Raw genomic sequence first — 12355 nt, 5'->3', positions numbered from 1 at the left:
TGTATTATCAATGTGTTTTGTCTCACTGTAGTAAAAAAAGTATATGGTTTATAATCTAACAACTGAGAAAAGCTATAAATAAAATTTCTAAAGCAAGGTGTAGTAAGCATCTCCCAGAAACCGAACACCTTGTGGGATTCACCATTTAAAGCTCTTTACAATAGCTAAGCTTTCACAATAACCTTGTGAGCTAAATATTACCCTTCTGCTGTTCCCAAGTAAACCACCCTTAAAGAAGCTTAAGTATACTGTGTTCAAGGTCACAGCACGGACACATTCTGTAGATAAGTAAGCTTCTTTTATCGGACTCAAGTGGTTGTAATTGGGAGATGAAGAATAAAGTTTTGGTATATAAGCCCCGTTAACACTTTTTGAGAAGTCTTATATGCTTAAAATTAAAAAAAAAAAAAGCTGAAAATATTTATCTGCAACCTACTCTGTCAAAGCATGTACAAATGCAGCAGTACTTTGATAGTTTAAGCTGTATGTGATAAGTGATACTGGTTAAATTTCAATTAGGAGGCTTTTAGTTTAGCCCTCATAAAACAATGGGGCTATCAAATTTGTAAGGTTCTACTGGAAGACCTTTTATATTTTAAAAGGTGTTTCATATTATTTATAACTGTAAGAGGGAAATAAGATTCATAGTAATAAAAATGCAACTCTGACAGTAGGCAAAAAGTCATTAAAGATGCAGTAAACATCAACAATTCTTAGCGAATAGAATAAACAGCAATAGAAACCATTAGTTCCAGAGGAAGGGAAGAATTATGGCACAGACCAAAAATAGTTTTTTAAAATGGATAGACTTCTTAGAACTTGCAAAAAAACCACCCTGAAACTTGAGGGATGACTTATGTGTGTTCACATTATTCTACTATTGCATGGTCAGGATTCCTATAAAACTTGAAGGTGAACAATCAGATCATTCCTCAGTCTGAAATAGATGCATCAGTTGAAGGTATCAATGTTTCTCTGTTAAACAAGGTCTGAGAAAAAACAACACTGCAATATGTAGGAAAACAGACCTGTTCAAAATAGAGGAAGAGATGTATATTTAAGTGTCATTTATTTAATTTAACAAATGAATTAAGATACATAAATAGATTTTTTTTTTTTGCAATACCAGTTTGCATTACTAGCAAAGCTACATTTATATAGTTAAAAACATTGCATTTTGTTTCTTTTTTATTTTTTATTTTATTATTTCCTCTAGTATAGTCTGTGTAAGAGTCTCAAATTCAAAACAGTGCTGAGTTAGCCCTCACAACATCCCTGTGAGGTAGGTCAGTCATACAGCGTAACTCTCATTTTACATATGAAGAAACGAAGGAACAGAACATTTTAGGTTGGCGTACCAGAAAAGCTGTAGAAGAGTTACATCTAGAATTCTGGCCTTCCATTCCTTGTACTGTGCTTCACACACAGTATCTTTCTCCCTTTTCAGAAAAGGAGAAAATAGCCCATGGTAGGTGGTGTTCTCCTCACCTTTCCCCCCCCCCCCTTACTTTACTTTAAGGTATACAGCTTTGAGCAATTTCTTCATTTAAGATGAAAACTGATAATCAACAACTCCTGTCTGAAGTATATAGATTAAATAAAACATTTGAAGACCATAATTAAATAACTGAAAATAGAGTGAGGATAGTTATAGATAACCTCACCGTATTTACCACTAGACACAGAGGTCTGAAGAATTTTGTCACTATGCTGCAGTAGCAGCAATATTAAAGCACGACTTGTCTAAAGTCACTATTTTGAGGAGGTAAAAGTATTCGTGACTGATGAAACCTCACATTTGCAGGGAATATCCCTGAAGAGGGCCATAACTAGGGGATGATTTGTGCAGCAATGTACATTCAGTGCAGTCAAGGTCTACCCACATTAGTTCTTGAGTAAAATAAACCATCTACATTCTGTAGGGCAGACACCGTAGGAGGTCATATTGCAAAGCAAATCACCTGAGGTAGAATTTGAACAATTGAGATAGCCAGAAGATACATACCTGAATTTCTACAGATGTTTTCAACAGAACTAATGAGGCCACTATAATTATGTGTTCTGTATGGGCTAAAAGAATAAATGTCTAACAATACTGTGCAATAATGTAGCCTGTTTTTAAACAGAGCATTCGCATGACGTATTGTGTTTTAAATAAGATAGCATCTTAGAACAGTAACTTGAAAATGTATATATTTTCAAATAGTAGTGTTCCCATCAGCGCCTACTTGAGGTGAATGAAGACCAACTTCTGTACTACTTGTGCACTTTGTGTCAGGCAGCTAAAATATAGTGACAATCTTTCAAAGGGAGCTCAAATACTAACAAGAAAGGTCTATGAAAAATTTAAGTCCAGTTTATACAGATTTCTTGACTGTTGTTTCATCTTGTATCAAATCAAACAATCAGAAGATGTGTGCATCAGCACTAATAGATCAACACAATTTCTTATATTGATTTTTAGTTTCAAGTCCTGGACAGCATTCCCAATTACTTCACTATCCCTTATACCAAAAAGAGTTCTAGTTAAAAAGATGAAAGACTAAGTTAAAAAGAGTGAGATTCAAATAAATTATAAAATCAGAAAATTGTTGTCCCCCTCCAAGTACAGCATGTTCAGGGAAATGGCTATCTTGCACACTTCATGAGTGGTCAAAAACCAGATTGTCTCTCATGTGGAAGCTCTTGGATATTTCAGGGCCATTGTCAGTTTTCTTCAGGCATTGAAGGAAGCTCGAACTACTCTCCCCTTAAGTGGCTGAGGGGGGCGAAAATTATTCACCATTTGAATCCTCTGGTCTTCCTCACTGGTGAAGAGGAGCATGCGGAATTTCTCCAGCTGTAAATTCATGTGAGATAATTTACAGCTTAAAAAGGCAATTGATATTAATGTTCTTGAAAAAGGACCAAAGGAAAGCATTCATTGAGTTCTATTGATAGAATAGGTTCAAGCAAAGATCCTAGGTAGTATTAAAAGAAAAAATAGGAACCCTGATTATTGAACAGGATTATTATTCACAGGCTAATGCTATTTTAAATTGGCCCTACTGCAAAGCAAAACAGCCATTGCCTGTGTATCCAGTGTTGAATCTTAAAAGATTTGGGAGAGTATTAGAAGTTTACCTGTTTCTCAGAAATACTGATGGGTTCTTTCAGCACTATCCACGTTACACTTTCATTAAGGGGTGGTGTTGTCAAAGATCCAAGGTACGTCCAATAATCTAGACTCAAAGGCAGGAGACATTTGGGGTTGAAGCTTCTAAATTGAGCTTTTGTCCCCTGAAAGACAATTGATATTTGATTTTTTTTTTTTTTACTTTTAAGTGCAAATTAAAGAAGTCTTTTTGAAGCAAACAAAACAGTAGAGCAACGCTGAAGAATGGAGAACAGGAAAAGAAGAGTCTGTAATGGTTTGGCTGCCTCATAACTACTGTTATCTAGAAGTAGCATGAAGAAAGAATCAGGAAAAATATTACATACCGTTGCATATCAAGTGTGACCTCTGGTGTTGGCTGATTGGACTTGGCATTTTTGCCCCGTGGCCTTTACCAAAGTTCAGCTCTTTGTGACAAACGTCTAAAAATAGTGCAGGAAGTATATTCTTGCCACATGGCCTCTACCAAAGTTCAGATCTTCTGATAAAAGGTCCAAAAATATACTTCCTATGTTAATGTTCAGTGAGCTACAGAAAATATCATGAAGAATTTCCTTGTCTTGTTACTGGCTATTTTCTATGCTATCCATCTGTTTCAGTAAAAAATATCAACCTGGGGAAAACTCCTTCTAAAACAATCGTTACCTGCTGCGACAAGTATCAGCTTTAAAAAACAAGCGTCCAAGTCTAAAAGTAGAGCAAGCTGGATCAACTGAAAGACCAGTAGAAAGAGGTGCTGTGCCTAAGGTAGCAATTACCTTGACTGCCACAGTCCAGGGAAAGATTTTTTCAGCATGCAGTTGTATTCAGAAGTATCTGAGAGGTATGGAGTCACTCACAAAGCACTGTCCAACAGTCTGTAAAGCTGCTCATAAGGAACAGACTGAGCAGCTCATCCCTGGTGACAAACCCACAGACCCACTGCAACTGAGGGATAACACTTTCCTGTAAGTTGAGGGAATCACTTATTGAATATCTAAATATCACTTAATGTATCTACAACCTACATATTGCTGTGTAACTGCCTTTGTTTCCTATCTTTCACAAGCATATACAAAGGAACAAGAAAAATGCCAACTCAAGTATTAGTGTTTTTTTTTCTTTGTATGTTAGAACTTATGCATCTTAGAGTGCATTAAGCCCATATAAATCTAAAAAAAATATTTGTGATGGTCTAATTAGTCTTCCTTCAGCAAACTTCAAAGATCTTGGACACATCTGATAAAAAGACCACCTTCACGTAACACTGACAATAGACTAGCTTAGGACCCCATGAAAGTTGTCCCCTCAGAGCTTTGCAGCAGAAATAATTTGGACAATCAGCTTCAACTTGTTCAGGCTAGGCTTCATGATTTATTTTGATGAGCCTGAAGGGTCACAGAGCTTTTGATTTTAAGTACCTCAGGAAAAGCAAAACCTCTGAATGACCAGTGAGGTCAGCATAGCCTAGGGAGACACCTGCTAACAATAGGCAAATATACCGAAGTTTGGAGGGTAAGAGAACAGAGGGATTGGACAGGAAGAATAAAACTGCAGTGATACTCTGATGAGAGGATTTGTGGTGGTTGATTTTGCATTTTTTCTTTGTCTCAAAGATGTATATAACTTTTTTTCCCTGGGGGATGTCCCAGAAATAAGAAAATTTAAATATCTTCAACTTACTTTAAATTTTACCATGTACAAAGCATCAGTGAGTCTGTTCATATTGGCGTGTTCTTTTCCAATCTAAAATAGTAATGGAATAGACAGGTTAAATAAGAATGACTATAATTATGCTTTGAATAGGTAGCATAGCTTTCTTATCTCAATCTCAACATTCCTACTAAGGAAGGTTGAACAGCAATTTGCTATGAGTTACTGCTTCCAGTAAGTCATCTGTTTTCCCTGAGCACCTCTTAAATACATAGCTTGGTTCTCAAACATTTGACAGCATAATGCTTTTCATCATGTAAACATGCTATTTTTGTGATTCTTACCTCCAAGAAAACACCAACTACTGCCAAGCCATCTGGAGCTGCTGCTGCTTCACCAAATGTTGCATATTTTCTGGCATTCCAGTGAACTAAGTGGAGCTTTAAAGGCAACAACAAACAAGAATTAAACAAATCAGTTATAGAAGCTGTCAACATAGGTTGAGCCATACTTAATGGACAGTAACGCTTGTTCATAATGGAGTATAGACTCCAAAGGCATCTTTGGGAACATGAGCAAGTCCAATCTTCTGGATCTGGACATAAGCATGGACAGCCACTAAATCAAATCTTTATTATCCTTAATTTGAAGCAACTCAGGCATTAACAGATGATTCTGTGGCTTAACTTCCCTGATATGGGCCTTTATCCCATGAAAACGCTGTGCCCCACTGCTCACTGGGGGACTCCAGGATGTTACCCTGCTGCAGGATTTGCAAGAGATTGTTGTGGGAAAGGCCTGAGCCTTGTCCTTGCTTTGCAGAAAATTCTCAGGAGCCTCCAAATGAATCCATTTTTAAACTTCATAGGTGCCAGCAGCACAGTCATTTCACAGGTTGTGATCCTCAGCTGTAGTCTAGGTTCTCCATGCAGGTTAGTAGAGCTATACACTGCTTCTCAACATCATGTTGGCCGGTACATCCTTCCCATCTGCACGAGTGAAAGGATGGGATCGATTGCATGCAGCATGCTAAACCACACAGAGGGCTTTTAGAGGTGCAAGTAGTGCTACGTGAGCAAAACAGCTGAGCTGTGGAGCCAACTGTGTGCTGTTGACCCTGGGCAGACAATCTTGGAGAAAGGGCTGCACCTGGGGGAGGAGTGCTCTCCAAATACAGGGCAATCAACAGATGAACAATAGATCAGATAAACTCACGTAAGAAATAAAATTCTCATTAAAGCCCATCCGACTTAGTCACATGGGACCATCAGAATCCTAAGGAACATCCAGACACCACTACAAAGTCATTTGCATGAATTAATCTCATCCATAAAAACATTTACCTCACAGGGAAAAGGTTTGCCATCAATTGTATGCTCTGATCCCTGGCTGTGCTTTGCCCCCCAGTGGAAGTGGAACTGCTTTAGCCGAAAGGGATTTTCAAAGGGACCACCGCTGATCACTAGGTAGAAAGAAATAAAAGTAAAGTATTCTTGCTTTTTAGCTCCCTGATAGTAAAACCTAACAACTGTTGCCTGTTATTTTCTAATCCTGTGCATCTCAGTTTCCAGTATAAAAAAGACACCGCATCCAGATAGTTATAAGGGTTAGATTTGTTAATGGAAAACACCCAAACTCATGTAAAAGTAAATTTGAAAAATATCAAGTAGCTACTTATGCAGAATTCTCTAACTTATGTTTTGAAAGAAAATATTTAACATATGAAAGTTTAATAGGTTTGTTATGGTTATGCCTTTCCTGTTTAACACAAAACCTAAGTTGAATACGTAAAATATTTGTGACAACACTACTTGAGATTCTGTGCAAAAGGTAAATACCTTGAACATCAGGTAGACAATTCAGCTAAGTATTTCCTCTATAAGAATTCTTTCCAATGGAGGATCTCTACGTTCTGCTTCCTTTAAATACCTGATCCCATAAAAGAGGTAATAGCTTGTACTTTACACAACACCATTCAGAATCTCAAGTCACCTCATAAAGATGGGAAAGTGATACAGAGAAACTTCATACATCATTTAGAAATAACACTTAAGAACAGATGAATGTTTAAGACCAACTATAGAAGATACTCTAACAACAGTATCTGTAGTTCTGTTGTACGTTTATATGGCACTAAACCAATTAAGTTGTGCTCAGCAGACATAAAAGCCCGATCAAAGTCTTACAATAAGTGCAATTGAAGTGCATCTAGAATCCGTAAGGCACTTGTTCTCAGTGTAATCTGTAATATTTTATTCAAAAATTTAAAGTTGTAGCATTGTGCATGCCCTCACATGTACATAGCTCTAGCTGACCTTTATGCAGGACACTTGCCTTGCCAAAGTGTTCTTAGTATTAGTTAATATTAAGTATTTTCTAGTATGCTCTGCTGAACTTAAGAGAATGCATCACCTGTCCCAATATTTTAAGAAATCTAGCTATGGTGGATTAGTCAGAATTCTGTTGTACCATTTATGCAAAGCTGTGAGTCACTAGATCTATTTCAACACAGCTCAAACCCTCGAAACCGTGTTTATGCTCCTAGCAATATTCTTCCTTGTAAGTGTTATTGAAACATCACACGTGAAAAGCATAGAAAGTGCAGGTGCCTTCATTCCTGCATGAGGTCTGAGTTTCTCTGTCTGCAGAGTGATGCATAATGGTCCTAAACTTCTAGAGCTGGATAAAGTTCACTGTTGCATTGATAGAGTTGAGCTTAGAATTGCATGAAACTAGTTAGCGAGCTAAGATAATATTTCCAGATATAAGTTATTTTCAGGATTACATGCTTAATGGATTTCTATGCAGTAAGTTTCAGAAAATGAACTTTAAAATTTAGAAGTTATACCTGAAAACCTGACCAATAATTTGGGCAGTTCTTTAGTTTCATTCAAGATGAGGAAATTAAGAATCAAGTGACAATAATTTTAACCCCTAGGCCCTTTTTCAAAGGGTTACCAGGACAAACAAACCACTTCAGAGAAAGTAACTGGTTTTTAGTACCTAGGATATCCTCTTTAACTGGGATCAATGAATACAACCAAATGGAAGATGAAATAAACTGTCAGGCTTAAAATCCTTCAGAGTATTTTTAAATGCACTCCTCTCCATTTATCAGCTACTTCATCTCCATTTTGATGCTGTATTTACCACCATCCGTCCTTCCTCACCTCTCCCCCCCGATGTAAAATCAAGGTCTACCATAGAAGTAGAATTAATAGAAGTAATCATATAGAGCATTTAAGTTTTTTTTAATTTTTCTGCCATGTAATTGCAGATAGTGCAACATCCACAAACCGCTACCAATTCAGAATGAGCTCAAGACTTGATCATTTCTGAAGAAGCTGTACTGCCATGAGGACTGAATAAAATGCAAGATAAGAGTGACTGGTCAATATAAAAATAGGTCTAGTGTGCTGCAATTATGATGACTATTCTGTAAGACCTGATCTCTGATAATCCTCTTCCCTCCCCTGCCCCTGTGAATGCAAAACTGGGGGGTGAGTCAGCCAAAGCTAGTACTTCTGATTCGGATGATCAGAGAAGCAGGGCATTGAGAAGTGTTTGTGCCTACTCTGCATGTCAGTTTTCTGGAGAGCTAGCAATCTCCATTCAAAAGGAACCACTACAAGCAGGCTTCTGAGTTTCCTGATACAAGTGCTTTTCCTGATGCAGAAACTATTCAGCTGTGTGATATGAAACATTGCTTGAGAGACTCAAGTGAAGACAAGAAACGTAAGGCTCACGTTCATTCATACACAAAATTCAAAGGGCTTTGGTTGCATACCTTGTTCTGAAGTTACACATTGTATAAAATATGCTATTCAGGATATACTTAATTGTTTCCCTAAGAAACAAAATGTTATTCCAAGGTAGTTGGCCATGTTGTAGCCTCACCTGTCTTGTCATCAGTATCTTCAAACTCAACCATAACTGAGTGGCCATTGTTGGAGATGTTGAGAGACGTGCAGGATTCATAGGAGACAGTAAGCGGCATCAGATTAGGGTCATAGACTGCTTTTGCAGAAACTATATCAATAGGTGACTGACGGTTCCCTCGGGCAATAGGATAAGATCTGTGCCACTCGGAAGGCCCTTCAAAATCAAAGAAAGGAAAGCACCATTATTTTCTTTCTGCAATGCACAAAATTGTTACAGGATTTCATGAGGCTTGATGTAAGACTCACTTAGCAGGAGTGACTTGAAAGTTTGGCATCTGACAAGTTCATTTTATATTCCAAGCTTTGTGTTTTTATTAGCACAGTGCAACTAGATGGGGGACTGAAGTATCATGTACAAAACATATTGGGGAAGCCACAGTGCATCAACAGACTGCTGTATCTCCATTTACTTGTGCCCCTAGTTTTCTCGGGAGTCGGTAGTTACATCTTAAAGGTATTTGAAGTCCTTCCAAGGTATGTGCAGGTGTAAGCACACTTGCATGCACACACACACTCCCTCAAAGAAACAGCATTTAATTCTTCCTAGGAAATATAATGTAAAAGCTACGCTGATTCAAATGAGATGCAGATGACTCAATCTCTTAGCTACTGACTATGCAGTTATTTTTAAAACCATTTTAGGACTGCAGTAAACCTTTGAAGCAGCTTCATTCCTCACTCATGCCCATTATGGTATCTTTCTGTCCTGAAAGAAAAGTACAGTGTGATAATTAACATTTGTAGACTTCCTGAAGCCAATAGAGTAGGGTTAAAGATCTATTTAATAACATTGCTCTCTACTGCCAGATCTGGAACACTCATGCCATTTGAGATAACAAAGCCTTTTATGTATCAGAATTTCTTATTCTTACCATTTCTTTTTCTACTTTGGTAGTGCAAGAAGCAATTCAATTCTTCTACTGCTCATGGTCAGAAATCTAAACAGTAACAATTTCACTTTGAGATTGCCAAATAGCACATTTTTAATGGTAGCATTCTCACACAGTTTCACATGTTATTACTATTATTTTTAAAGCACATTATCCTCTTATCTTTGGCATTTTCTGGAGATTTAATCTTACAAAATAGTATATTTTCTCGGTCTGGCTGTAAAGCAGATTTGGGGTTTAAATGCTGTTACACAAGATTAGACAGTATCATTTGTTTCTTACAAGCTTTGTGTTAACGTACATAGTTTTATTAATATTACCTAGATGTGCAAACAATACCATCTAGGAGCAGTAACCAGCTTCACTTAGCATTCAAGTGAAGCTGCCTTTGTATTGACAGCACCTGTGAAATAACTGCTGTCAAAAGAAAGGAAGAGACAGGCTCCTGAAGGTTATGCAAAAGGCTGTCTTATTGGACAACATCAGTCATTCATCCATCATTCTCTGCAAAGGGTACAGGTGGTATAAAACATTGTTGTGTAGGGATCTTTCAGTAGTTTCACACATCCTCTCACTGACACAGTCTTGGAGGTGGGAAGTGAAGGAAGATGGCTAAATTAAAGACTGTCAAATCAGAAAGCACGATTTGTTCAGTAAGAGGTCTCTGATACTGATCTGTACAATTTATTGATGTTCCAGAAATATATGACACATACCTCCTTTTATTCGTTTATTTGGAAGTCTAGATATCACATTTCAGCAGCTGCACAGGATCAGAAGAACTCTTACTGCTCTAATAAATTTGCTTTACTTAAAAGAATTGCTTTTGGAAAGACAAATGATTCATTTTTATAGCAGCTTTTTGGAAAGGGACCCATCTGTAATATATGCAGCCTGAGCGAACAAACACTCAACACTGCTTCTCTCAATTTAGGAACAATGATTACAACAACAAAAGGCAGCAGGTATAAGTTGATGCATCTTTTGGCACCACTTTCTGTGTGCTCTTTATCAATAAAGTAATTATTTAGCTGCTGTATCTACTTGAATCTTACAGGCATAGAAACGCAGGCAGCTCTGCAGGGCTCAGGCAACAGTTTTAGAAAGAAAATGAATGGGGGAAGACAGAGAGATGCAGCATGGAAACGCTATAACCTACCGTCATCCTGCCCATATCCCCAACTGTGGTGGCTAGTCATTATAGGGCAGCTGTACCCTGCTTTGCTCTCAGCTCTTTGATCGGAGTATTGCTGCTTACCTGCCTTTATAATGGCTCACCGTGGGATAGGGTCAGCCCCTTAAAGATACAGAGCAACCAAAGCAGTTCCTGCAGGACGGGGAAAGCATCCGAGTTCCTGCTGTTCTGAAGTTTGCTGCTGCAGCTGCTGGGCTCTGCCCTGCCCTGCTCACTCTATTTGCTAACACAGCATAGGAAAAGGAAAGCTTAAAATTTAAGTAACTGGAGTCTCAGGACCTAAAGAGGAAACAAGATCGTCCAGGTGACAACTAGCTAAATTTTTGCACATGAAAATCAAATTTAGGGAAAAGTAGTAGTGCTTTCTCATTCTGCACAGGGAAGCGATAGCCACAACCTGCTCTGAGCACCAGGGCACAGTAATGTGCAGACTGTAATGGGAACTGCCCGTCTCTCTTGTGTGTTCTGCAGGGAGAAACACCTGGTTACTGCCTCTCTTTTCTCACTCTCTCTAGCTGCAAGAAAGACTGATATTACCAGCTGATTTGTAACTGAAACTTCAGATGCAGTGCTTAGATGAGATGGAGAGCATTCTCATCTCAGAAAAAGTGATTTGTGCTACCTTTAAACAAGGTAGGATCACACCAATTAATATGATCAATAATCAATATGATTTTTTTTTCTTGTTAACTCTAAAGAAACTTTTTAAAAGGCGAAAATAAAAGCAGACTTACATTAGGGAACAGAACATGGCAGACTCTAGATATAGGAGCCTATCTGTGAAGCCTCAGTGATGTCCTATACACCAGTTGTTGCCTGCATCCAGCTAAACCCATGGAGAAGCTAAAATGAGATATCAAATCTGCATTTTAAAAGCTCTTAGGACATCTTTGTGGCAAGAAACATGTCTCCTTGGTAGTAATTTTATTAGATCTAAGGGAACACCATCTGTAAATGCTACATTTTGTAAAACATATTGATTTTCTTAAAGGCAGTAGCATACAGAGATAAAGAGCCTTCTATTATGCAATCAAGAAAATGGAAGAAAAAAATCAATGAAAGCATTTTAAGTAACTTTTCTATTGTTGTACAGCCTTGTAAGAATTCATTTCCTTTTTCAGGACCTTTCCACGAGAGTCAGTTTTAAAACCTTTAAGATTTATTGATGCAAGCTAAATCACTCAACAAATGATGTAACCTGCTGTAAAGGTGTCCACAGAGCAGTTTTACAATGGCTTACTCAGATCCACTTCTCAATTTACTTCTGTCTAGTGTGATCTGCTGAGGTTGCTGAGCAGACCTGACACTCACACCAGGCCCTGATCCTGCCTGTGTGTCCGTGTGCCTAAATCCATACACGCAGGTCCTGCTGCAGTGGCACTGGGTTAAAACACTGCTGCTCTGTAGGACAGGTCGGCTGTGAGGAGGTGTGGTGCTTCCCCTTCTTATTCTGGTGTGGCTCTGTGGTGTGTCTGTAGGCAAACACGGTGACCAGACGTGGGCAGGGTCAGTCAGATGCAAATAGTCCAGAAAGCTGTCCTAG

At 38.2% G+C, this 12355-nt stretch overlaps 1 protein-coding gene across 1 annotated transcript; it reads right to left on the bottom strand.

Annotated features, from left to right (window-relative positions):
- Positions 1-563: 563 nt before the first annotated feature.
- CA7 (carbonic anhydrase 7) lies at positions 564-10928 on the bottom strand. Its single transcript, XM_040571408.1, has 7 exons — positions 10777-10928; positions 8684-8881; positions 6130-6248; positions 5131-5226; positions 4817-4879; positions 3124-3279; positions 564-2839 (listed from the first exon to the last, which is right to left on the bottom strand). Exons 1-7 carry the CDS (start codon positions 10814-10816, stop codon positions 2717-2719), a joined length of 795 nt encoding a protein of 264 aa, XP_040427342.1. The 5' UTR covers positions 10817-10928; the 3' UTR covers positions 564-2716.
- Between the last annotated feature and the right edge of the window lie 1427 nt (positions 10929-12355).

Source organism: Cygnus olor, chromosome 12 (assembly GCF_009769625.2).
Source record: "Cygnus olor isolate bCygOlo1 chromosome 12, bCygOlo1.pri.v2, whole genome shotgun sequence".
NCBI lineage: Eukaryota > Metazoa > Chordata > Aves > Anseriformes > Anatidae > Cygnus > Cygnus olor.
This window is presented reverse-complemented; position numbering and strand designations above follow the sequence as displayed.

Excerpts from the sequence above, each read along its gene's own strand:
- CA7 (XM_040571408.1), bottom strand. The coding sequence starts at position 10,816 with ATGACTAGCCACCACAGTTGGGGATATGGGCAGGATGACG. Across the intron at positions 8,882-10,776 it reads GGGATATGGGCAGGATGACG|GGCCTTCCGAGTGGCACAGA; the intron begins GTAGGTTATAGC and ends TTGATTTTGAAG. Across the intron at positions 6,249-8,683 it reads AGATACTGATGACAAGACAG|TGATCAGCGGTGGTCCCTTT; the intron begins GTGAGGCTACAA and ends CTTTCTACCTAG.